General features: G+C 40.9%; 4 protein-coding genes across 6 annotated transcripts; 3 read left to right on the top strand and 1 right to left on the bottom strand.

Annotated features, from left to right (window-relative positions):
* Positions 1-1,856: 1,856 nt before the first annotated feature.
* Positions 1,857-7,128, top strand: TMED2 (transmembrane p24 trafficking protein 2; the record flags this gene model as incomplete). Of its 3 annotated transcripts, XM_082007816.1 has the most annotated exons (5): positions 1,857-2,036; positions 3,417-3,609; positions 4,029-4,049; positions 5,990-6,097; positions 7,004-7,128. In XM_082007816.1, 5 exons carry the CDS (start codon positions 1,857-1,859, stop codon positions 7,126-7,128), a joined length of 627 nt encoding a protein of 208 aa, XP_081863942.1. The 3 variants fall into 3 exon arrangements, with proteins under 3 accessions (XP_081863942.1, XP_081863943.1, XP_081863944.1); XM_082007817.1 differs by lacking the exon at positions 4,029-4,049; XM_082007818.1 differs by lacking the exon at positions 4,029-4,049 and having other exon boundaries at positions 1,857-2,030.
* A 1,833-nt stretch (positions 7,129-8,961) lies between these two features.
* On the top strand, positions 8,962-17,330 carry DDX55 (DEAD-box helicase 55; the record flags this gene model as incomplete). Its single annotated transcript, XM_082007859.1, has 14 exons — positions 8,962-9,084; positions 9,464-9,514; positions 9,596-9,682; positions 10,278-10,369; positions 10,483-10,545; positions 11,242-11,391; positions 11,882-12,071; positions 12,663-12,745; positions 13,147-13,278; positions 14,409-14,501; positions 15,046-15,160; positions 15,873-16,041; positions 16,410-16,702; positions 17,163-17,330. The coding sequence occupies exons 1-14, from the start codon at positions 8,977-8,979 to the stop codon at positions 17,328-17,330; spliced, it is 1,794 nt and encodes a 597-aa protein (XP_081863985.1). The 5' UTR covers positions 8,962-8,976.
* A 570-nt stretch (positions 17,331-17,900) lies between these two features.
* On the bottom strand, positions 17,901-22,105 carry EIF2B1 (eukaryotic translation initiation factor 2B subunit alpha; the record flags this gene model as incomplete). The annotated part of the gene is made up of 8 exons (XM_082007730.1): positions 17,901-18,056; positions 18,500-18,625; positions 18,825-18,900; positions 19,929-19,997; positions 20,869-20,981; positions 21,455-21,571; positions 21,655-21,791; positions 21,910-22,105. 8 exons carry the CDS (start codon positions 22,103-22,105, stop codon positions 17,901-17,903), a joined length of 990 nt encoding a protein of 329 aa, XP_081863856.1.
* A 437-nt stretch (positions 22,106-22,542) lies between these two features.
* Positions 22,543-26,542, top strand: GTF2H3 (general transcription factor IIH subunit 3; the record flags this gene model as incomplete). The annotated part of the gene is made up of 12 exons (XM_082007892.1): positions 22,543-22,623; positions 22,965-23,071; positions 23,648-23,811; positions 24,069-24,131; positions 24,367-24,396; positions 25,213-25,241; positions 25,327-25,401; positions 25,655-25,708; positions 25,942-26,010; positions 26,137-26,272; positions 26,355-26,391; positions 26,473-26,542. The coding sequence occupies exons 2-12, from the start codon at positions 22,995-22,997 to the stop codon at positions 26,540-26,542; spliced, it is 804 nt and encodes a 267-aa protein (XP_081864018.1). The 5' UTR covers positions 22,543-22,623; positions 22,965-22,994.

The raw sequence follows: 26,542 nt of genomic DNA on the forward strand, positions 1-26,542 counted from the left end.
AGGAGAAATAAAGCTGGAGTTGCAAAAGCCAAGGTTGGAATGACTGATAGGTGCTGCGTGTTGTAAGTACAGCATTAATTCTCTATTTTTGGCAGAGGCAAAACACCAATGCAAGTGAACAGGAGGTACAAATGACGTGAAACGCAACACTGTGATGCTCAGACAAACTTTTTTAACGCAAACTGTCAGTATCTCATTCTGTCACAAGTTACAAAATTCCGATTTTCCTCCTGTGCTGCCAGTAGGCACTCATCTTCATTGACCTCGGTGGCCGAAAGGATAACAAAACAGTCTCCAGACGTCTGAGTTTGACATTGAATGCCCTAACTTATAACAATAATCGATGATATCCTGTGAAAATATATCTACGTGTCATTTGTGAAATGTATTGCCAAAATTGAACACCACAGGATATTGCACAAAGTTCCAGAGGGAGCATGAAGATGAATAATGGCGTAGTCATCCTTCCCTGGTAAAGACTGCTTATGAAAGTATGAAAAGGGATTGCAGTATGAGCAGAACATTTGGGGAACACTCTGCAGTACAAATCATCATTTTGTCCAAGTTAGAGATGAGAAAAGAGTTCATGCCATGAGGGTTTAGTATTAAATAAGTTCCCACTGTAATGTACAAATGCATGTAGAGGAAAAAAGTAATTAGAGAACGTGTTAGTGGCAAGACTAAAACTACTTTGAGATAGATGAAAAACCAGCACAGCAGTTTATGCTGTGGAAAGCAGTAGATTCAAGGTTGGCTTGATCGAAACTCATTGAAGACAATGGAAGTTTTAAGTGACTTGGCAGGAGAGGTCTCTTATCCAGTCACGTACGTGACCTGCAACTCCTCAAGCTCACGCTTCGCTTGCCGAAAGCTTCCCCTTCCACACATGCCCTCACCCTGAGCCTGCACCAGCGCAGCCAGCTCTGCTAGCTCAAAGCTGGCAGCTTGAGTGAGAGGAGCAGGATTTACTTACGTAAATCAAGTATTTGGATTACATTTATCACACAACTGAAGACAAATGCAATGTCTGAGTATTACCAGGAGTACAATAACTAGCGCTTACTTGGCAAAGCCAAATGCATAAATATTTTCGCTATGAAATCCAGATTGTGCTTTCGTCTTTAAATTTCTGCAGATAATTAAAACAGCTACTCATGAAAACAGACTTCCTTAAGCTCAAGCATGACCTTCTGTATTGCTGACTGAAGTTTTAATTGGAAGTTAGCTTTTAAGCATGGCCGTGCAAGGAATGCCTTTTTATGCACAGTCTTAGGTGATGCAGAAGCCTGCTGTACATCTTGACTGTGTTTTCTTGAGCGCAATGAGTAGCCCACAAGCTGGACTTCCCCATTACTTTCTTGATCGTTAGTGGCTCCCCAACTCTCTACCTTGTTGTAGCAAGTTTGGGCTTCCCGGACGGCGGCGGCAGCAGCACCACCGCGGTGATGGCCGCCCAAGCCTCCTCAGGAGCCGCCAGCCTCCCGCGCTCCCGCCGTCGCGCTCCCGGTTGCCGAGCAACGCCATTCCGCGCGCCGCTCTTTCTGACAGGACAGCTCTCCCCGCCTCGTCCTGATTGTCTCCTCGCCGCGGCTCTGCCCCTGCTCCATGCTCATTGGTTTTTCCCGAGTACGGGCCCCGCCTCCTGTACCGCGCGGTCCCTACCGCAAAGTTTAGGCGGGCCCTTTCCGAATTGTCTCTTAATGGCCACCGTAGCACACGCCGTACGTGGCAGTGGGGCCGTGTCGGCCTATGAGCGGCGGCCCCGTGCCCCGGAAGGGGCGTGGTGCAAGCCGGAAGTCCCCCTCTCCTTTTCCTGCTGGCCCGCCGCTCGGTGCCCCCTCCCGCTGGGCTCCGCCATGTCGCCGGTGCGGGCGGTGCTGGCGCTGCTGGCCGCGCTGGCGGCCCCGGCTGCCGCCTACTTCGTCAGCATCGACGCGCACGCTGAGGAGTGCTTCCTGGAGCGGGTGCCGTCCGGCACGAAGATGGGGCTCATCTTCGAGGTGGCGGAGGGGGGCTTCCTGGACATCGACGTGGAGGTGAGGGGGGACGGCGCCGCGGTGGGCTGACCTTGGGCCGAGGGTGCCGTGCTGAGGAGAGGGCTGCCCCGGGTCTGGGCCCTGCGCGCTCGTCCCGCGCCGCCAGCTGGGGTGGGGAGGCCGCGCAGGCTCGGGGCAGCGCTCGGGCGGGCGGCGGTGCCTTGTGGAGGCGTGGCGGCAAACACCGACTTGAAGGTGGTTTAAACCGTCCTTGAAGTTTGGGACTGTCCCATCTCGTTGCGGGGGCTCCGTGCGGCGGGCTTGCCGGCGGGCAGAAGGGCTCCCTGCCCGGCTGGATCGGGCCTGGCGTGGCGGCGTGGGCGATCTCGGAGAGGACGAGGTGCCTCTCTTGGGGATTACGTTTCCTAAAGTTGCTCGTCATTTCTGCCGTTGCTGCAGAAGGCCGTCTTCCTGCTTTCAGAGCTGTTGTCTTGAGATTTTCTTCGTTAAATCTGCTCGAGACGGTCTTGTCATAATAAAGCGTTTGGCAGGAGGAATGAACAGAATTACTTTTTATAAAAACGTGTTGCTTATTCGCGGAGCAGTGTGTGTCCCCTTGAATCAAAAACTGTTGGCTTTAATGAGGTTGATTGCCATCCTGAAAGTTGTAGGTAAGTCCTTTTCTTCAATAAAACATCAGATCAGTAGGAGAATAATAAAGAAGAATTCTTTTTGTCTTGGTGAAGAGCAGATAATTGTTTGTTTGGGATAACTTAAACATGAGAGAGTTGTGCTCAGAGTGAATGTAATTGCTTAGAACTACACATCGCTCTAATACAGGACAGAGTTGGGAAGCTGTGAAAGCCCAGTCAGATGTCCCTGATGGAAGTTCAGCAGTAGAATTTGGTGGCTTGGCAGGATGGAAGCCTTAAGATCACAGTGACCCTGAGCGCTCAGTACTCAGGCTCTTAGTCCATTTGAAATGGTAACTTCGACAACGCACAACTGTGTGTCTGAAGTACTATTGACATATGGGAGAATGTCTTTTTTTTCTTTTTTGTTTTCCTTCAAATGTCAGAGATAAGGTTTCCCCTGCCGTTGTTAATTTGGCTAACAGCCAGGGCTGTAGATAGCATATGGTTTACTTGTTCTTGAATGCTTCTTATCTTGACTATGGAAGGCCAGTAATACTGGCCAGCAAGAGAGGCTTTTCTTTACCAATAGGTTTGTTTTTTTGAAAAAGATTTCTGTGCAGAAAAACGTATCGCTTCTTTTGAGTTGCGGGAGGGAAAGTATAAAGAACACTGAACCAGTCAGGTTACAGATGGTGTTGGTAATTCTGATTGGATAAGTTCAGAATATGCATGCAGTGCTGGAATGGTGTATTTAGAAGTGCTGTATTTTAAATAAAATGTATGATACTTTGTTTTCCCCATCCAGATTACAGGGCCCGATAATAAAGGAATTTATAAAGGTGATCGAGAATCCAGTGGAAAATACACTTTTGCTGCCCACATGGATGGAACTTACAAGTTTTGCTTTAGCAACAGAATGTCCACCATGACTCCCAAGATAGTGATGTTCACTATTGATATCGGGGAAGCTCCAAAGGGGCAAGACATGGAGACAGAAGGTGAGGAGGACTCTTGGAAATAAATTAGCTCCAGCTCTGGAGCTTGTCCCTATGTGCATGACTTCTGAACTTGATGAGGATTCTCAGAATTCCTGTTTCTTCAGGCTGTCTAGTTAGCTGTTCTCTTGCACAGCTAAAATGGATATGGATGTTTTTAGACCCCATTACATGATTTAATGCAAAATGACCCGAGAATCACTTGGCTATCTACAGAAACTAATGTCTTCATCCTTTAGTCTTTTCATCAGTTTCATTCTCTGATTTCTTTTTTGTTCAGCAGTGTGTAGACGGCTACACGCATTAGTTGAGCTCTTTGATAAATGTGCTAATATAAAAATTTTCTCTTAGGGGTGTAAATTACTGTTTTATCTGCAGCCTTTTGTCCTGTACTTGTGATCATCTCTTACACTTTTCTTTAGGTGGTGGAGATACCTGGGATGGTATGTGGACTGCTTTTTGAAAGCTCATTAGCATCTTGTCTCTTGCATATGTTTATTCACTAACAGCTAACGTTTGCTTTTTCTCTGTAACGTTTGTTTGTAGCATGAGAATGTCTTTTTAATAAACTACATAAAAGGTCTGATTCTGAGCAATGCTGGGCACCTGCAAGCTTTCATCAAGAGGTCTATATACTTAGCAGCTCTTGGGATCAGGTCCATGAACTGTCTGTGACAGTTTGTCTTCAGGTAGTTATTTATGGCTAGCAGAAGACTTAATCAGGAGGTTTAGGTGAATTTAAAGTAAAACACTGAACATCCAAGAACACTGGATATTTTAGACGGTGTTTGCTTTTTGTTGCTGAAGTGGGTGTTGAATTATAAAGGGCTTTTGGAAGCAATAAGCTTCTTTTCGGTTATTAATTGCCAGTAATGTTACATGGGGGAAAAACTTTCAAATTTGTCATTTGCTGTAAAAGAAATAAATGAACGTATTGAGTAACAAGTTACAAAGTTTTATTTAGAAATCATTAACTGTAGCTAGAAAGGCAATACGTTTTTGTTTTCTATTTAAGTAAATAACTGTGTGGCATTGAGTGCTTGATACTGCTTGAAAAGTAACAAATTCCTAACCTGAATTTTTTTTTAAAGACTCAGTTAAGTCTTTTATTGAGTCTGAATATATTGGTTGTAAAGAATATTAGTGCAGCTTTAAATTTTTAAGGCAAACACTTTTCCTTGAGTGTATTTTTTTGGAGTGGGTTTAAACAATCCCTGCAACTGTAATTTCTTCTCTTACTGATACACTACACTTATTGCAATGACCAGTTGCCCGTGTAAATAAGGGATTTGCGATATTAGCAAAGTGAGTGTGGTTTACACAACTATGTAAGATTTTAATTGTAACTTGTATGACTGTTATTCTCTGGTCCTCTTTTTGACTGTTCCCCATAAGGTGTGTATTTTGAATAGCTTTATTTTCAGATTATGATCTGAAACACTTAATTTATAAGTAAAAACGTAATAAGGTACCTTCAAAGTCAAATATGTCCCCTCAATAGAAAATGTGTTGGGTTTTATTTTTAAGAGAGCTGATTGCTCAGGGCCTGTCTGTGGAATGATATCTTGAACTTGGTGCTAGAAAACTTTGAAAATAACTTGCATAATTTATAAATTTGTAAGTGGACAGTTCTTTGAGCATGAATGTATTTAAAAGATCCTGTGATTGACAATCAAATCCCTAAATCTTGGATCTCTGAACCTTCCATTTGCTGAACTATCTCAAGCTAGTTTTCTGTTATCGTTGGTTTTGTATTTTCCTCTTCTGCTTTCACAACATACCAGAACCTGAAGCCAGTTCCTGCCCTCTGCCAGGCCCCTTTGGCATTGTTTCTGCTGAATGCTGTGCTTCAGCTAAACCAGAAGATCACAAGATGTGATATGTTGCTTCAGAAAGTGATCTCGTTTTGCCAGCATCATGATCTTAAGCTAAATTCTCAGTTGTTCTATTTTTGCAAGCTTAACAACTAGGAAAAGCTGTAATGTTATGATAATTTGCTTGGAATATATTGGAGTATATTGGCAAAATAGATACTAGTGTGTGATGTTGATCTCGTGTGTTCTTACGTTCTATTTTTTTGGAAAAGAATGCCCGTATTGGAAATAAGAGGTCTGTACTGACTCCAAATTGCGTTTCTTCTGCCTTCTAGTCAGATGTGGAGAAAGATGTTTTCCCACTTATTAAATGGCATAGAGATGTGTTAGTTTTCACAGTGCCACGTTTCCTAAACTTTGCTGTAAGGACAGGAAGTTCTCAGCTGTACAGACTGCATTTTCAGAACAACTTCTGCAACAGGAAATTAAGTATAACTGTTCATAAATTTTAACAAAATGGTTTTTGAGCCAATAACAGACTTTCTGATGCTTCTGAAATTATTCCGCAGCTCATCAGAACAAGCTAGAAGAGATGATTAACGAGTTAGCAGTGGCCATGACAGCCGTAAAGCATGAACAGGAGTACATGGAAGTTCGTGAAAGAATACATAGAGCAAGTATGTATCTTTGACTTAAATGCCTCTCCCCTCTCAAATGAACTTACAAAACATGATTTAAAATACAAGTCTATGAAAGCTATTCCAAGTTCTAAATTTATATTTTTTTTGTAACAGTTCTGAAGGACCTGCCCATACAATAATCATCAATGTGGTTGATGCTTGCAATCGTCTTTAAAGTGGGTGTGGCTTAATAATTGCACCAAAGTCTTTCTAAAATATTTTGCTGAAATAGAGCAGAACTACTGTTATTTGCAAGTAGAGAATATGGCTAGCGCTCCAGTCATATCCTCACTTTATGAAATACAGCTTTAAAATATGACTGAGTACGCTAAGTGGTGCATTGGGGGAAGCCCAGTGAGAATAAAGGGCAAATATTTTTAATGTGAAAATACAACGTTGTATTAAAATACTGGTCCCTCAATTTTTTGAACCTATGGATATCTCCAGTTTTAAGACTTTTGTTAGTAATGGTCTGATTTAAGAAAATGCTGACTGTTTAGAACCCAGGATGATGAATCTTTAGAGATTAGAAATTCCCCACTTGTCTTTGAGACTTTAATATGGAACTGTTACTTGAAAAAGCAAGCGGCTTCTATTTGGCAGTTAGAAGCTTCTTTTTGGCCTCTTTGATGGTCGGCAGAATAGAGAAAGATGCTGTAGTGTATGTTCAAAGTTGAGGTTAAAACATCTGCTTGCGTAGCAGAGTTCAAGCTGTTCAGAAAAATATACCCCGTCAGCTCTCAGATCTTGCCTCTAAGACTGCAGAGTCCTTCTGGGACACTTGTAATGACATGATGCAGATATCAGTGGTTTATGTGCAGTACTCCAGGTCCAATGACAAAATATGTTTTAAGTTTGTTTTAAATGCTTTGTTACTTACTTCTGTTTTTTTTTTCCCAACAGTTAATGACAACACAAACAGCAGAGTGGTTCTTTGGTCATTCTTTGAAGCTCTTGTATTAGTTGCCATGACACTGGGACAAATCTACTATCTGAAGAGGTTTTTTGAAGTCCGAAGGGTTGTTTAAGAGTACTTTTCTGTCCCGGATTTCAGTTCACTGTCTACCAAACATCCTGGTCACAAAAAAAGTCATTTAGTTTCTGAACCCTCTTTACTGAACTGTAAAACTTATTTGCTTATGTTCCTTCCTAGGTAAAAATGAATTGTTTTTATATATCTTCTGTAGCAAAAGCTGTGCTGAAATCTTGTCACTTAATTGGCATAATTTTTTTCACCTAAATCTGCTTAGTCTGTATGCTGAGCGAGGTCCAGGCAAGCTGCAAATGCTGTAAATCAACTGTAGTAACAAGCAATGTTGGTGTCTTTTCTAACTTTTTTCCCTGTTTTCATACTTGCAGTTCTACCTAGGGAAACGGTACAAGGCCCTAACATGACTCTTTGCATTCTTGACATCTTTAACCCTGCAGTAGGCGTCACAAAATTGAAATAATCCCTTCTTCATTTACATAAACTGCCAAGGAGAAGCGATTGGAATTTTATTCTGATAATGAATAGAAGACAGCTGACCACTTCCAATCTAGTATTCCTACCTAGTTGCTATTTAAAAGAAACTCTCCAGTAATTATCCTAATTACGTCAAGTTATTCCCAAAGTTCTTTTAAATTAAATTGTCGATATGAAAATACATTTTCTCCTCTTGTTACCAAATGTTCATTGTATGGTTTTTAGTCTTCACAGGTTTTATATGGAAGCCAATTGTGTGCGGTGTCTTGGCAAACAATAGTTAACCCTTTGGTTTTTGCGGGTCCAAAGCTCAGACTGTTGGCACTACTGCAGAATGCATTAGTGTTCAGGAAATCTGGATTCCTGATGCCAAAGGGTTAATGATTCTGGGGGTTTATTGCGATGCTATGCAGCCCTTGTATTTAAGTTAAGTGGCGGTCTCTGCCATTTTCTGATCATAATTAGCATAATGCTAAATACTGGTGTGTTTTCTTTTTCAGGCACATGTAGATTTGTTTTTGTATAAAGTTACTTTCCTCGGTATCTGATGATTGGTTTAAAAATTAAAGAAGTGTCTGATGTGGGTGCTGAGCCAGGATTATGTTGTGACTGATGTATATTAGTTGTAATCATTTTTGGGGGTGGGGAGGGGTCTTTTCCAGGGTGGAGCCTCTACAAGTAACACACAACAGTTTTGTACAATTAATTTAAAATTTGTTACAGGTTTTCATGTTCCAGGTAAAGTTTTTTCAACCTTGGGCAAACACTTGCAGCAGTTCTTCAGAAAGGTGGCTGTTACACCTTATTGCAACTGTTGTGTGCCAATATTTTTGTGTAAAACACTTAAAATTGAATTCTAAGATGTACATTTAAAAATTGCTTGTGAATCTAAATATGACCCAGGTTCGATAAATAAACAAATTCTTTAAAAAAAGTAACCTGTTTTTTTTTCTTTGATACTTTGAGGAAGTACAGTTTAACATGAAGCTTTTTTTATAAAGTATTTCTTAGGATATCAGGAATTCATCCAAACGCCATCCGACTTTGTGGGCAGGTAGAAGAAATTGCAGGTAATTCTAAACCTACAGCTTTGCTACTCAGCGCTGGGCAAGTTGGGTGTCACAGTGCTTCTGTATGACGTGCAGAAGTACTTACTATGATAGGCCTCTTGCCATAAAAATACGATTTTTTTGCTATAGCCAAGGGATGCTGTTTACTGCCGAGTTTCCTCACAGAGGAGGCAAAAACCCGCAGGGTCTGGCCGGAGGAGGGCGGGGGTAGCGGCCGGCGGTGCCGGCGGCGGAACCAAAATGCTGCGGTGCCTGTTTCCGCGCGGGCCTGCTGAGCCCTCACGCCGGGGCGGGGAGGGGGCGTGGCCGGGCGGTGCACACGGCTGAGGCGCGCGTCAAAGATGGAGGCGGTGACTGAGGGCAGCTGGGAGTCGCTGCCTGTGGCGCTGAGTCCGGGTGTGCTGCAGGCGCTGCGGGAGCTCGGCTTCGCCCGTATGACCCCGGTGCAGGTGAGGGGGCGCTCCCCGCCAGCCCCAGGCCCGCGGTAGTCCCGGGGATGGGACTACCGGGCAGCGGCGCGGAGGCAGGGCCTGAGGAAGAAGGGTGCGGGCGCTGTCGGCAGCGCCTGGGCCGGCCCGTGCTGGTCTAGGGACGAGCTGTGCGGTCGGTGTCAGTGGGCTTGGTCACAGTCCCGAGGCCGCAGGTCAGAACAGTCACTGGGTTCTGTAGCAGCGAGGGAAGTCGCTGCCCATGTCCTTCCCGGCACTGGCGCAGCTTGGGTAGTGTGGACAGAGAGGTTTGATGTCTCTTGTTGGGGATTTAGCCTCTGTGAGATTTACTTCCACCATCGCTAATTCAAGTGTTCGTGTGATGTTTCTCTTTTTTTAGTCTGCGACCATTCCACTGTTCATGAACAACAAAGATGTTGCTGCAGAAGCAGTGAGTTCTTTTTCTTGCTCGAGGTTTTCTTGGTTTGTCTCTGGAGCTGAGGGAGGGCTGACTCTCTTTCCCTTCTCACAGGTAACAGGCAGTGGCAAAACCTTAGCATTTGTAATTCCCATCCTGGAAATTCTCCTCAGACGGGAAGAAAAATTAAAGAAAATGCAGGTAAGATTAAATTACTCAGTTCTTGAGTATATTTTTATGATGTGCCAACAAGAGGTGAGGGCTTCAGGAAAAGTACCAGTAAGGAAAGTTGCGTACACATGAAGTGACTGTGTGCTCAGCTCTTTATAGCAGTAGCAACAAATGGTTTAAAACCTGAAAATAAATATCAGGGTGCTTTCTTTGCACTTAGGTACAGCTTCTTATTTGACGTGACCAAAACAGGTTTCTGAGCTGTTAGAAAAATGTCTTAAAATGTCAAATACAATATTGCAAACAAAAGTCTTTGAACGCTTTTTAGCATCTATTGACTTTGAATACATTTTAGTGTGCAGAGAACTTGTGCTGTTATTTGCTATTATATATCATTATTAAGTACTGCTCTTTGAACAGAGGTAGTTTGCAAATTGGTATAATACCTCTTTCACAGATATTTTGTGTTATTTTTTATACTTTAATGTATTTCTAGGGAAATGTTTTATCTAAAGCTAGGATCATAAACATGGCTCATATTTGTTTAGCTTGTAAGGGAGAATTTTGCCAAATCTTTCTTCTAGTCTGTTATTTTCCATAAATTCCTTTTGTTTTTCATGTGCAGGTTGGAGCTGTAATTATCACACCAACAAGAGAATTAGCTATTCAAATTGACGAAGTGCTATCGCATTTCACAAAACACTTCCCCAAGTTTAGGTGAGTGAACTTCAGGCTTGTCATTACCATGGTTCCTTTTGCTTTGGACTTCTGTCATTCGTAAACTAGTAAAACTTTAAAATGACCTAAATCTTTCTGTTTTATTCTTTTAGTCAGATTCTTTTAATTGGTGGTAGGAATCCCATGGAAGATGTTGAAAAGTTTAAAGAACACGGGTGAGCTGTTTGTCAATAATTTTTATTAATTCCTTACAGCTGTGGTTTTCTCCTTGTCCTTAGGATTTTCAAATTTGGGCTTTGGTCTTGCTGATGCTAAAATTTGATGGTACTGCATGAGTGTATGTTAGGGTATATGCTGAGGAGATTGTGGATACTTTTCCTTGAGTGAGATACGCCATAATGACACGATAAGAAAGGATGATGTGAAATGGTACAATTACATGCTGTTTGAAGAACAGTTACAGCATGGTGAGCTGAAAACTGTCTTCACTGAATATTTCAGTTTCTTCTTTCTTGTAAATGTTGTACTAGCAGTAGGCTGTAGTGAGATTGAGACCGTGCTGGTGAATAATTTGCTGGAACTGTTTGGTGCTGATACCAATGATGAAGTTCGGAAGCCATCATATTTGCCACTGGCTTTTGCATGGAGCTACCAAGTATTTCTTCTAGCCGATAGTTGCTATCCATAGTTGCTGATCATATTCTAAACTTTATAAGTTTTTTCTCCCATCAACATAGTGTCTGAAAGGCACTGAAGTATGGATACAGTTAGAAGTGACAAAATGAAATTGTTTTATTGATGAATGTAGTCAACTTGAGCGCAGGTTTGTGCTGTGATGATTACGTTAGCAGCTCCCCCGAAGTCCTTGCTTTGCAGTTAACAAAATTGCCATGTGTCTTGTTCACAAACAGTGGAAACATCATTGTAGCTACACCAGGCCGCTTGGAGGATCTATTCAGAAGAAAAGCAGATGGGCTGGATCTAGCAAGTTGTGTGAAGTCTCTTGATGTGTTGGTATTAGATGAAGCAGACAGACTTCTAGATATGGGCTTTGAAGCAAGGTATTTAAGTAATAACTTCTAGTAATGCTTGTGAAGTTTTAAATGAGTTTGTATAGGATTGATATGCATGAGCGTGGCCTACAATGACCTCTAAAGTTAGATTTGTTCTGTTTTGTTCTTTTACCTCTCTTTGCCCTGTAGAATTTGCTAAGCAAATTAGCAGTTGCTAAGAGGGGAAGAGAATCAGGAAAGCTGGATCCTTGACGAATACAGAGTTTACAACTTCTGTTTTTAAATGTATATTAGCACATGTTGTATTAATGCTTGATTAAATATCATTTATGCACTAGAATGGCTTAAAACACTTCAAAAAATAAACATTGATGTCCCTTTTCTCTTAAAGTTAAGATAATTAGCTCAACAGAAGATGCTATATACTTGGCACTCTGTAATAAAAGCTACTTTGTTTACAAACTCTTACTTTCAATGATTAAGCTTCTTTCTGAGGGAAGTCTTGGGACAGTTATGTTTTACGTGTGCTTACTTGCAGTTTAAACACCATTCTGGACTTTTTGCCCAAGCAGAGACGGACAGGTCTGTTCTCAGCAACTCAAACTCAAGAGGTGGAGAATCTGGTGAGAGCAGGTCTCAGGAATCCCGTCCGCATCTCAGTGAAAGAGAAGGGAGTGGCAGCAAACAACACACAGAAAACTCCAACACGCCTGGAGAACTATTATATGGTGTGAACCTCTGTGCTTTGCGATAGTTTCTTGTTCCATATCCTTTTTCCCTGGTGCCATCAGTAAGCTTGTAAATCTGGGCCAGTTAGGGTCACATTAATAGGGGAACCAGAAGTCTCAAAGACATAAAGCTCTTGCAGGTTCTCCAAACATCAGTAACCAAGCTAAGGAGAAACATCTAAATTAGCAACCCTGTTTCCTGCTCTGTGAGTTTTGTTTGGCTGCCCAGGAATTGTTGTAATCCCAAACTAGCTGCAGTGCTGTGGCTCCTTGACCTGCTTTTAGTGAATGGGTATAGGAACAGACTTTGGCAATTTCAGAGAAGTGGCTGAGGGATACTTGAGATACCACTTCAGGAGAGAGATTGTGGCTGGGATGGGAAGACTGGGAGCTTAAATATTTGTTTTTACTTGAAACAAGATACATAAGAGTAATATTCCACATGATGAACTGTGGTGCAAATGATCAGTATTAAGAAATTATGTCCATAGGCATTTGGCAGTGCCCAGTGAATGGAGGAAACGAGCAGGTCACTTAGTATCAAGTCCATTTTCTTCCTTTTTTTTTTTTTTTTTGTTTTGCTTTACATAGATCTGCAAAGCAGATGAAAAATTCAATCAGTTGGTGCATTTTCTTCGTCAGCACAAACAGGAAAAACATCTAGTCTTTTTCAGGTAATTCTGTTTGTGTTTCATTGTGAAAACAGTTCGGTGTTTTATTACTTAAATTCCAAAACTGTGACCCGTGTTGACAAGCACACAACTATTCTAAAAGTGATTCACTTTAATAGCTGTCTTGTAGAGTATGGTGCCTAAAAAGTGATTGATCATTGCTTCATATCAGGATTGTGTTGAACTTTAAAAATGCATATAAAGTTTGTTTTGTTTAATAAAGTAGGGCGTTATAGGCGATTATATATTAATTATATATTAAGTAAGAATTATGTACATATTTTAAATAAAAATAGGGAACAGTGTATATTTTTGAAAGGTCTCAGGCCACTCTAGTTTGACTCTCTAAACTAGATGAAAAATGCAGCATAATCTTTTGCTTTTATGTCTGTCTATCACAACAGCACGTGTGCCTGCGTGGAATACTATGGGAAGGCTTTGGAATCCTTAATTAAACAAGTGAAAATAATGAGCATTCATGGGAAAATGAAACACAAGCGTAACAAGATTTTTACTGAGTTTCGGAAGCTCCCAGGGTAAGAACATATGAATAGGCTAAGTAGAAATAGTAGGGGATATGTAGTGTTGTCTGACAATCTTATTTGGCTGCTTAAGTGCAGAAGAGTGGTGGTGTGCTGAGGAGAAGCATGCTACTAGCTGCTTACAAAGCCAGGGTAGCACACGATACAAATCGGAAGCGCTGACTCCTAAGCATGCTATTGTATCAAATGAGAGAGAAATTAATGCATTTGTAACAACACAAACTATGCTTAAGCACTCAAACTATATCACAAACAAAGTGAAAATGTGGCTGGAGCATGTCCAGCCTAATTTAGATAATCCATGTGGCAGCAGGGAAGGTGCAGAGACATGGATTTAGGACATCCTGCAGCCCAGGACCCTTTAATGTTTGCAGTGCTTGCTGGACGAACACACGCACTATGAAGCCCATCATTACTGCTGCTGTCTGTGCTGCTATTTTAACTGGACACACTGTCCTGTCACATGCTACAGCCACACATTAGCCTTGCTGTATAAACATGTCAATAGGGAACTGGTAGCAAAAATAACCTTCTCCTGATTGGTAACCAGATAGGAAATCCAGGATACTATTTTGTTAGTATATGAAGAAGAATATGGCAACATGATGCTGTTATTTACCTGCAGGAAAGTTCTGTCAGCTTTGCAGGATGTTAGTAAGAGACTTTTGCCCCACTAGCTGTAATTTTGTATTGCATGGAACCAGAGTTTTAGCATTTTATATTATAGGAAAAATAATTCCCAACAAACTGGAAGAACAACTGTTTAAAATAGCATTCGAAAACTGTCATTCTCTTACGTCATTTATTAAAACATTTATAGTATTACGTTCTGCTGTGGTGAATGCAGTGGTGATTTAAAAATAGAATTTGTAATAGGGAATTGATTTTTTTTCTTAGTGATATGTTTGCTGTAATATAAACGACATTACTTTGCATAATGTTGTGTAGAATTTTAGTTGGTGAAAACTGCAACTACCTTACAATATTTGGTCTCTCTTCAAAAAACAAATGTTTTAAAATGTTTTGTTCCTCGTTCTCCAATGTAGATGCAGAATACACAGCTCGGGGGAGACTGGCTCTTCTCAATTTACAGTTTAATGAAAATACGCTTTTTCTCTTCCTAGTGGCATTTTAGTTTGCACTGATGTGATGGCTCGTGGCATAGACATTCCAGAAGTACACTGGGTTTTACAGTATGACCCACCTAGCAGTGCGAGGTACAGCTTCAGATCTTAAGAACCTTTACTCTACTTGTGGTCATGTTATTGTACTGTTCAGATACAATTTGGGAACACGCAACTGTGGAAAACACATGTAATCCCTGCCTGGAAGTTGGTCTGAGTGAACAAACGAAATAATGCATGAACAAGGGAGGCTGAAACACTGCATTTTTTGTTGTAACTGCTGTGAATTGAAATGACTTTGTGTTGTATGTGCGAAAGTCAAATGCGTGTTTGCCACATATTTAGAGGCACTCTGGTGTAAGGCTTAGTATGAGACTATCAAAGAAATAACAAGAGGTGAGATGCCTGGGTGAATGAGAACAGAGATGAGAGTGGGGAGAGCTTTTCAGGGTACATTGGTACATTGAAGGGACTGCTACATGTCTCTTGTATTTCATTTACTGATTCCTGTTGGTTTAGTTCAAAAGTATATAGTATTTCATTTTCCATTCCACAAGATTTGCCCTTTTGCTGTCTAACACTTTAAAGTCAGACTGAGCATCTCCTGCTAAGCTAGCTCTATGTTGTGTTGTTTCAGTGCCTTTGTGCATCGGTGTGGTCGAACAGCACGGATCGGCAATGTAGGCAGTGCACTTGTATTTTTGCTTCCCATGGAAGAATCTTACATTACCTTTCTCTCAATCAACCAAAAGGTTAGTAGACTCTTATTCCACTCCAAAGCAAGAAAGGGCAAGGGGACAAGCTTACTGGTAGGAGTTTTGAAATCAGAATTTGTAGAACTTTAAGGTCTTATGTGTAGCTAATGTTTTAGCAGCGATGCACAATTAAGAAAAAGACAAGACCTTGTCTTTCAAAAAAAAAAATTAATCACCAAGTGCAACTACCTGTTAGAACATGATTGCTCCCAGTGTTATCTACTGACTTTGTAATAGGAACATGTGATGCATCAAGTAAGGGAAGGCTTTTAATTTCTGAGGGTATGTAGACTGAAAGGCAGTGCTAGCTTACATTCCTACCCCCAACCCTGCCACGACCAGTTTATATGCTATACCCTCTGTGCTATTTTGAACTCTGATAATTTCCTATGCCTGATCCTGCATTTGTGGGATTACTTGTGTAAGTTCTCTAGAGGCCTGCTAATGAGAATTCATGCCTTCTCAAGCTATGATGAAGATGTCGCCTCTCCTGAGCTGCAGTGTGCAAACTCTTCTGGGCTAGGACAACAGTGTGTGGGGCTGAATGGTGAACTAGTGTGTTGAAATGACCAAGTAGTAGCAGGAAAGTGGCTCAAAGCTCACTCAAGATAAACTGGGGAAGAAGTGTGTGTTTGAAGTTTCATAGTGCATTTTAAATTGTTGAGCTGAACCTTTCCTTTTGGTTTTCTGTTTCTTTTCTGGTTTTCAGTGTCCCATGCAGGAAATGAAACCACAGACAAATGTGTTAGATCTTCTTCCAAAACTGAAGTCTATGGCCCTAGCTGACAGGGCAGTGTTTGAGAAAGGGATGAAAGCATTTGTGTCTTATGTCCAGGCTTATGCCAAGCATGAATGTAATCTGATCTTCCGAATAAAAGGTAATTCGCAGCAGGAATCTGGTATCTTTTACCATTCTTTTCAGAAGACAGTATTTGGTTTGGCAAAAAAACTAGCATTATTGTCCACAAGCTTCAACTACTGTTTCCTGATCTCAGAGTTACTTTCTGCAGCATCAGATTCTGACAAAACTCCTATTTTTTTAAGCAACATGTTTCTCAAGAGAAAATGTTTAATTATCAAGTTTGACCAAACCTGAGATAAGCATAAATAAAAGTCACTTAGTATTGTTACTAGTATTAAGTATAGAATACAAACAATACAGTAAGATATTGTTTTCTGTGACTTGCAAAGTGAAATTTTCTTTTTATCCAGCAGGAAGCTGACTTTATAATCTTTATTTTAACAGATCTGGATTTTGCTAGCCTTGCCAAAGGTTTTGCATTGTTAAAAATGCCAAAGATGCCTGAACTAAGAGGAAAATGTTTTCCAGACTTTACTCCAGTCACTGTTAATACGGACTCCATTTCATTTAAGGATAAAAACAGAGAAAAACAGAGACAAAAGCAATTAGAACAACAAAGAAAAGAAAGACAGGAAAATGGAGGGAAAAAGAAATTCATAAAGAACAAAGCCTGGTCAAAGCAGAAAGCCAAGAGGGAGAAGAAAAAGAAAGTAACAGCTAAAAGGAAGCATGAAGAGGTAAACTGCCTGTTCTATTAACTGCATGTGATTACTGTAGCTTAGGTACATACCTTCAAATGGCAGAGTGCTATGGGATTTTAGTCTGATGGAATTAATGACTGTAAGTTTAACTTTGTAATTTTTTAAGCTTTGCCTGTCAAGGTCTTAAAGAAGATTCTTTAAGCCAAACACTAAAACAACTTCTCAGTACTCCAATGCTGCCAGCATAGATTGTGATTTCTCAGAGGTGCAGCAGGATGGCATGATGATGGATAGTACTTGACCCGCACCCCCCTCCTTTGCTTTTTCCAATTCTCAAAAAGTATTGGAGAGTTAATTTCCTAGGTAGAAATGGAGTATTATTTCCTGCTTGGAAAATCCTGGCAAAATCCAAGTTGTAAACTTCTCTTGTGGTCAGCTGTATAGAATGAAAGCCTTTTGGCGATGTTTATTTTGTTATTTTTCCAACTGTCAACAGGGCTCTGATATTGAAGATGAGGATATGGAAGAGTTGCTGAATGACACAAGACTCTTGAAAAGATTAAAAAAAGGAAAAATTAGTGAAGAAGAGTTTGAGAAGAGACTAACAGGCAGCCAGAGTAGACTCAAAGCAGAAGCTGTTGCTGACTTAGAGTCTGAAGGTTGACTGTTATTCTAACCACACTTTTACATTAAAATACTGCCTATTTCAATAAAACTGTATTTTTATAACAAAATAATGATGCAGAGAACAGAATTGATCTAACCCCTTCATAAAGAGACCTGGCATCCATAAAGACATACAAACAAGCCCGCAGTTAAGAACAAAGCTAAAAGCACTGCTCATAAGGTATGGCAGAAGCTGCAGATTTCCATTAGCAGCCTTGTGCATTTTTTCATTTTGTTTTTTTCAGATACGTACCACATATCAGTAAGTAACAGCATACCCCTGAGTGAGTTTGAATACACCATAAGGTATTTTATTTTACAGTATCAAAATACTCCACCCATCTTTAAAATAATTTATTTTCGGTCTTTAGAAGCTGTAGTAACTTTTGGATTTTTTTAATAGTGGTCCATCCACATGTAATGTTTTGCTTTAAAAAGGCTGATAATTACGTTAACCCTTACAATGTTGTCTCCTTACCATGTCCATGTAACTTGTATCATCTTCCAAGTTCTTTCAACTGTGATAGTCATTGAAGAAGATGATACATCCTGTATCTCAAGTCCTCTGTTACAGATAGAGTTTAATAAGTTCATCACTGACAGCTGATGGAGTTAACACACCAAGGTCTGTAAACAGTAATGTAATTAGTGATGGTGATGTGTAGTCAATCCAGGGATGCTCCTCTGTTAGATTCTGACTTGTTTTCAGAGTGTCTGCTTTGTACTAGAAGGAAACAGAGACCATTAGTTATACAACTGCAAGTTAAAAACTCTTTTGGGCAAGAGCAGTACTATACTTTTGAGCAGATGTTTGTGGTAAAACTGAAGGAAATCGGTTGCTTTAAAATGAGGCATAGGCTGGTGCCACCTTGGTCTCAGTTGTTTTATCTTATGTATAAATATACTTCAGAACTACAGATTGTACTGATTTAACTGTTTCTTGCCTCAGCTGCTCCTGTGCTTCAAAGGAACCGCTTTAGGAACTAAATGTTAGTATTACAACAAATTATGGCTGTTTGACATGTGACTAACATGGAGCAACTCCATATTACATAAAGTAAGCTACAGCAAAGCAAAGGTAAACTGAGACATGCTTAGATGAAAATTATTCATAGACACGTATGTGCGCCTCTTAGCTGGCTAAGAAGTAATTTGAATTTCTCTTACCTTAAACCGATCTGGGACATCCTGTTGATTTAGAGGGAAAAGTCTTACAAACTTGAAACTTTCTGCTACCACATAAAATGGTTTATTCTGAGCTTTGGCACACACAGCAATTTGATTCGTGCCAATCTGTAGAGACAGATGGAAAACAACATGCAGACACAGTGCTAGCATGACATAATATGGCCCAGTTTCCAACAATAAATAGACATTTATTGGATAACGTCCAAATAGAAAAATTTTTCATAAAGCCTTGAATTCTTCACAGAAACCAAACTTTAAAAGTCTAGAGTTTACAGAATGATGTAATAAACTCACTACCTATTACCTTGTTAATAATGCCTCCGCTTTCAACTACACCTTCAGCACCAACTAACACCAGGTCCACTTTCTCCATAATGTAGCTGTTCAAAGGGGGAAAAAAATCCAAGTCTTACTGGGTAATATGACAAATGACTCACTGAATATAACAGAAATTAGTTAATTCAAACAGTCTTTCACTTTTCTGAACTAGCTTCAACTACCTATGTAAGTCATGTGCTGTTACACATCCCTGGAGCGAGCTTTCATCTGCTTCCTGGGCAGAAATATTCAGTGACCATATGTGCTTAGCCATACCTGACCTTGGCAATTGTGTAAATGCTGGAAGAAGTTGAAATCTGACTAGGAATGATACTCAGTTACAGTAACAGGGGCACCTGTGATCAGGTACTGACTACACAAATGAAGTGTAACTGCACCGTGATAACCTTGGCCAAATACACAGGATGCTCATCATGCAATCCCCCATTCTTTACATCCCTCCAGTGCATTCTGTTAATTGAAAATACAGATCTAAAAAGAAAACCATCACCTAGGTGATTTGAATAGATTTAATGTGTTAAACAGAACTTGTAGGCTTGTCCAGTTCAAGCCACTATCTTCCCTAGATTAGAGGTGCCTTGGTAAGCAGAGTATGTATTCTCTTGGAGGCAGTCTCTTGGGAGTTTTGCACTTATGCAAGAGTTGACATTCAGATTTATTATAGTTCTTTCTTTTCTCATGTTTTGGACTTAAGCAGTGGTAATTTAGCAAATAGCTTAAGAAACCCCAAAATGATAACAAATACACAAATTAGGAAAAAAGTAGCCTTTTTTGCATAGCAATTCAGTTTTGTTTTTTTTTTTTTTTTACAGATATCCCCAAGTTCTACACTTAGGCCTGACTCACTTTTTCATTGTAACATACAAACATCAAACACTTGTTTTGTAGCAGGCACGTTCTCCTAGTCGTGCACCTAAAGGTGTAACTTAACTTGTTTAGCGTGTTTGATGACTATGACAAACTAAGTAATAACATCTGTAGTTAGAACAAGCTTCTAGGAAACTGACATATAACACTGTCAAAATAAAATTGTGATGAAAAAATATTAAGATTTAAGGATCAGACTTACCCAACAGCAGCATCCAGAATCACAGTCACGGGAATGTTCAGTTTCCTCAACGCTTTTGCCATTTTTTGCCTATAAAAACCCCCATGTTTGAAAAACTTAAAACTCTTTTCTTTAAAGACAATGCTAGAAAGATACTGTCTGAAAGACTGAAAACCATGACTGCCCATGTTCCCTTGCCTGTAGTTTTGGTTTATGATGTACCCTCTAGCAGAAAGTAAGTTATTGTATAGAAATGGAAACAGATTACAACAAACCTAACAAAAGTCAAGTCAGTCAGGAATTACAGCTACAGAAAGATGAGTCAGTGAACTATTATTACGATGACAGATTACCTAAAAGGTCTCAACTTTTCCATCAACAGGGTGTAAGAAACGAGTAATAAAGAATGGGGAACATTGCTGGATGTTATTTCAGTAAAGCTGGAACTTCACCTGGCTGAACATCCTTGATTAGTGAAAGACTTGTTAGCAACATGTATTACCCAGTATGCAGGATACTTCACTTATACAACAGTGTATGGTCTGAAGAGGGAAAGCTTGCTCTCTTGCTCTCAATAATATACTTTATTTGACATCTTCAAACAACATTGTTAGCTAAATGGTTTACTTTGCTATGCTTAAGATAATACTGATTATTTTAGCCTACTTTTGAAACAGACAACTAGAAATCGGCTGTCTCCCCCGTAGGTTGCCTGGCACTGACTGAAAGTTTGTAAACCTTTGAGGAAAACCTAAATAACACTGTAATTAGAGTATTTAATATGGGAGATTACTTGCCAATTTTTTTTTACTTGTTCAGAATAATATTATGTTATTAGTGATGGTTACCATTTAAAAGGCTCTAAACAAGCCTAGCAGCTTTTCTTAAAGCATGACAGATTTTACACTAGCTGTAACTTACCCTGTTAACCAAGATAAAACACAAATTAATGAGTACTTACCCTGCTTGATCTGGCTGTGATTCGGTAACATAAACACTGAATCGCTTCTTTGACTCAACAGCTGCTTCTAACACTCTGAGGACCACCCTTGAGTAGGCATGTGTCAATATTCGCTGTCAGAAAGAAATAATCAGATGTTACTTTTTGCTGAGCTTTGGGCAACCTTTACCCTGTTAATTGTGTCATAGCTTTTGTCTATCAATGTTAAATAATAATGTACGCTGCTTGTATTCTACATGTTGTAGGACAGCAAACCACTCTGTGAGCTGGGCTTTATGTGGCCAGCCCCGATGTGGCCAAGGGGTGATGATCTAGTACTTTAAATGCAAACTTGAGGCTGCGACTCCTCAGCACCTCTTAGAAGTACATCATAAGTTAAATTTGGATTGCATAGAAACTGAACCAGGTGGCAGAGATGGGTCCTAACAGAGCGATGGGTGATGTCATGCTCGTGTACTTGCAGAAGCCATCATCAGACAATGCTGTTGTGAATGTTAATAAAAGTCACTCCCTCCCCCTTCTGTTTTTCCATTACTGCAAGCAGCAGGGCAACAGAACAATAGTGACCCTGCCTCGGCCTACTTACCGCGCCATCTCTGATGAAAGGATGACACAGTTTGGCGATTTTGTTCCTCGAGAGAGAGACTTTCCTGAGGAAGATCTCCCCACGCTCGATCATGATTTCTTTGCATTTGGAGTAGTCCTGGAAAACACAGCGATGTTTGCTGTGAGGCTGGAGGGTTCCCCAGCAGGCACCACGGCTGACCTGGGGGCTGCCATCCTTACCGAGTACTCTAGAGAGGTGAGGCTGATGAAGCGCAGGAAGAGTTCCCCACCGGAGGAGACGGCCACCGAAGAGTCCACCCGAGACAGAGTGTCGATGGCGGCCAGCAGGCTGCTCCTCAGGCCCTGGATGGTTTCCCCTGGGGAGAGGCAGAGGTGCATGGTCAGGGCCTCACCCACACGGCCTCGCCGTGGGGAGACCCGCGGCAGAGGGGAGACCCCGTCCCGCCTGGGGCTGAGGGGGGGCCCCGGGCCCACCTCGGTCCCGCTTGAGGAAGCCCAGCAGCGCGCGGATGGCGGCCACGGCCGAGGCGACGTCGGGGTCGTCCCTCAGCTGCGCCCTGAAGGTCTCGATCAAGTCTGCAAGGGAACGGCGCGGATCAGGCCCAGCCCGGCTCGGCTGCCGCCGGCCGCCCGCCGCCCGCCCCCCGCGACCGTTACCGTCCGTGCTCATGGCTGCGGCCGCTCCACTCCGCTCCCCGCCCGGCCGCCACACCGCCCGCCTCGCTTGGGCGTGGAGCCGTCGGAGCGACGCGACTCGTCTGGATGACGTAGCTCCGTCCTTTAGCGTCATCTCCAGGCGCCAGCAGCCACGGGCAGCTGCAGTCGGAGCTATGAGTGCGGGTGAGGCGGCGGGGTCTCGAGGAGCAGCCGGCGGGTGCCTCAGTCCTCGGGCGGGCCCGGGCTCCGGGCACGGCTTTATCCCCCCGCCTCCTAACGGCAGCTCCGCCGGGCCCGGGACGCCGCCCCGTGTTCCCGCCGCGGGCCCGGCCCGGTTTCCCTGAGCGCCCAGCGACGCCAGGCGAGCCCTCCTGCTTGGGGGCCTTCGGTCGCTGCTGCTCGGCGTTCGCACGGAGCTTGGAGTGACGCTGCTGTGTTGTCACTTTTTCAGATGATGAGCTGAGCCTGCTGGTCATCGTCATTGACACCAACCCGATCTGGTGGGGAAAGAAGGTCCTGGGAGAAGCTGAGGTGCGTCTTCTGGGTGTTGATACTGCTGAGGGTGATTTCTGAGGGAATTTTTTTTTTTTAAATGTTAGTAAGTAGCCAACAAATGGGGTTAGTGTTTGATTTCTGAACTGTGCTAACGTTGTCTGCTAAAACGGATGTAATGGATGTTTGAACGGTCTTTTAAAAATAGGTACCTGGTGTTGCGTATTTGTCAAAGCTTTTTTTCTAAATGCTTCCTATTAAGAAGGGAGGATCCTTCTGTGTCTTCAAGATGTTTTAACTGCAGTTGCTTGAGAGACTTCTTTTAAACTACTTAACTAAATGCTGTTGTGCTGTATCTAATTTCTTCTTTTTTTCGGCAGTTCACCCTATCAAAATGCATTGATGCGGTGATGGTACTGGGAAATTCGCACTTATTTATGAATCGCACCAACAGACTCGCTGTAATAGCGAGTCACACGCAAGAAAGGTAGAGTTGCTTCTTAACAGTGTAAAGGTTTAAGGTGTCTGTCTTCTGATTTTCTTGTTGGATTGAAGTATATAATTGAAACTTGATTTAAAATGCGTAATATATCATTGTCTTAAAAGAAGCAATTAACTAAAACAGTGTAGGAAAGAAATAAGCTTAGTGCCTTACACAAAGCAACAAAAAGGCTTATAAGACAGAAAGGAGGTTTAAACAGACTTTTACTTAAAAATATATGGAAAGGATGGTAGGTATGTAGCAGGACAATGCAAGTGGCAGAAGTTTGCTGTTTAGTGGATGTTTTTCCCCCAGATATTTGTGAGTCTCAGGATCTACCCCTGAGTGCAGGCCTGGTATCTATTTGCCAGTTCCCTTTAAGAGATGTCTTGAAAGGAGGGAGATGAATGTGGGTTTTACTCCGTTTTGAGTTTGATGATTGCCTGCCTTATATAGTTTCTTTCACATCTAAAATATTAAAACTGTTTGAAATTGTACTTCAGTAGACATCAATACTCTGCTGGTTAGTTTATTGCATTTTTAAAGGCAAAATATTAATACTTTGTTTTTCCTCTGTTTCAGCCGTTTCTTGTACCCTGGGAAGCGTTGGGCTTTTGCAGATCTCTTTGGAGATGGTGGTAGTTCTGTGGAATCTAATTGCTCTGGCAGCAAGGATGGAAAATATGAATTGTTAACAGCAATAAATGATGCAATTGCAGAAGAGATTAAAGACCTCATGACAAAAAGTAAGGAAAAGAAAATTCTAGGCTTAATATGCAGAATTGCAAACCACTTGGACGCTCCAGGAGTTGTAGGCATTTCCTTTATTTTGAGCATGTGACTGTTAATATGCTTAAAGTAGATGAATTTATTATGCTTGACGCTTCAGGTCTCTGCATTAATACTATTTGCCAAAGATAAAACTTGGAATTTTTGGTATGGTGAGGTTCAGCAACTGGTGTTGTATATAAAAGTAACTTTTGCAATTTTTCTTGTATTGCAGCTGACATGAGGGGCCAGCAAACAGAAACTCTGTTAGCAGGATCACTTGCTAAAGCACTTTGTTGTATCCTTTTGATCACAGGATCTTAAATGCCTTTATGTATTTTTAAGACTGTTTCTCATAGTAATTAATTAAGTTTTACTACTCCTGTTCTAATACTCAAAACTGAAATGTTTGCCTAGTAACTGTGGGTCATGCTTATTAAAATGTGTGTTGGCTAAGACGGTGAATACGTGGTATGGATACTGGAGTTATTTCCAATAACAGAATGTAGATTCCTTAATGTCAGCTAATGTAGATATCAACAAGATGAGCAAAGAAGTAAAAGGTAATGTCCCTTCTCCTGTTTTGAATACTTACATAAATATTTGAATCAGAGTAGCAGCTATAAATGCATACAAACAAATATGCATATGTTTTGACACACCCTCATTTCCAAAATTGTCAATAATAGGTGCAGGTTTATCCTGATGATTTGATGTTTCCCAGTTTAAACTAGGTCTGGGTGATGATTAGGAGTAATGGACTTGATCACTAGTCTTATTCTGATTTTTCTGTTGTATGCAGATAAGAGATTCCAGTTACAGTTTTATTCATTTTTAGAACAACTGGAGGTTGAGAGGAATTTTTTGAAAGTCACAAAATGCACAAATCCTCTTGCAAAGGGACCACCTGCTGAGCTGTGGTTATAGTTGAATTTCTTATTCAGTTTGGGTCTTACTCTTGTCATGTCTATAATCATGAAAAGTGCTATTTGTGCAAATAGTTTTGCAAGGAGCAGATTGGACTAGGATTAGCTATGTATTTCAGATTACTTTAATCAGTGAGAAATACTATATAACTTGAGATATGTGTTTCAGCCAGTGAGTTGATAATGAACAGCTTTGAACATTTCTTTCCTGATCAACATCTAATTGCTTTTGGACAATACATGAAATGTGTCTACTTTCATAACAAGTTTGAATTAGTCCACAGATACACAGGGACACTAAAAGAGTTTCATAGATGTATTTTAACTGAGATGTTAGATCTAACATCTCGGATATTAAATAACTGAGATGTTAGATGCTACACAATTAAAAGGGCGAACTACAGGTGATAGAAACAATGTGCTCATGTATTTCTTTTTCTTTTTAATACTTAGCCAATCAAGAAATGAAATCGAGGATTTTGGTAAGACCTTTTGCTGTCAGTTTTCTTTTAGTCTTGAAATCTGGTGATATTATGTAGGCTAACAAGTTTGACTTGTTTTATTTAGGTCATAAAAGCAGCAGAAGACAGTGCATTGCAATATATGAATTTCATGAATGTGATCTTTGCAGCACAGAAACAGGTGAAGCTGGCAATTTTTTTCATATATATTATCTTTTATTAATGTGCAAAGATAACAAAATAGTTCATTTCTCCTATGATTATGTTCTGATCAAGAGCTTCCCTATGGCCGTGGTGGTCCTGCATCTGTAAAAGCACGTGCATTTATACGTGGAGTGTATTTATAGTGGAAATGAGTCATGACAGTAATGCTGATGAGGCTGCACTGGTCCAGCTGAATTTCTTCTTTATGTTTTCCACCTCTTTTCTTGCAGAGTATTTTGATTGATGCCTGTGTCTTGGACTCTGATTCAGGTCTTCTACAACAGGTACAGACTTCCCATTCTTACTTGCTGTTTATATTAATTCATAGATACTTGCTGCTAGATAGTTTGACATGTTCTTAAGCTCTCTTCTTTCCTTTGTTTCAAGAGTGGGTGTGGAAATATGTTCAGTGGATCTGACGGTTCCAACATGCAGGCCTTGTGCAGTATGTGTATATTTTAAATATCCTGTTAATTTCATAAAACATAACAATCTGATCATGCTCTCCGCTCTTCAGGCTTGTGATATTACGGGTGGCATATATTTGAAAGTGCCCCACATGCCGTCCCTTCTGCAGTATTTGTTGGTAAGTCATTTAAAAAACACTTTAGTGTTTTTCCTGTCTCATATGCGAAATCTTATTGATTTCATTGGTAAAGTAATACAGCAGTACCGTTCCAATTTGCAAAATACTTTTTCTGTATTCATGCAGTGGGTATTTCTCCCTGATCAAGAGCAAAGATCACAGCTTGTCCTTCCACCTCCTATTCATGTTGACTACAGAGCTGCATGCTTCTGTCATCGAAATCTTATTGAAATTGGTTACGTGTGCTCTGTGTGCTTGTCAAGTAAGCTTATAGATTTTTAAAAGTTTAAGTTCTTACGTTCAAATGAACTGTTTTAGTAAAAGCCAATTCTTTTATTTTGCAGTATTCTGCAACTTCAGTCCTATTTGTAGCACATGCGAGTAAGTGTTTCTTCTTGTTTCAGGGGTGGGTGTGGAAATATGTTCAGTGTATCTGACAGTTCCTTTTTTATGTTGTTTCAGGACTGCTTTCAAAATATCGTTGCCACCTGTCATGAAAGCAAAGAAGAAAAAATTAAAGTTAGCTGTGTAA

The sequence above is a fragment of the Phaethon aethereus genome (genome assembly GCF_964289735.1).
Source record: "Phaethon aethereus genome assembly, chromosome: 17".
NCBI lineage: Eukaryota > Metazoa > Chordata > Aves > Phaethontiformes > Phaethontidae > Phaethon > Phaethon aethereus.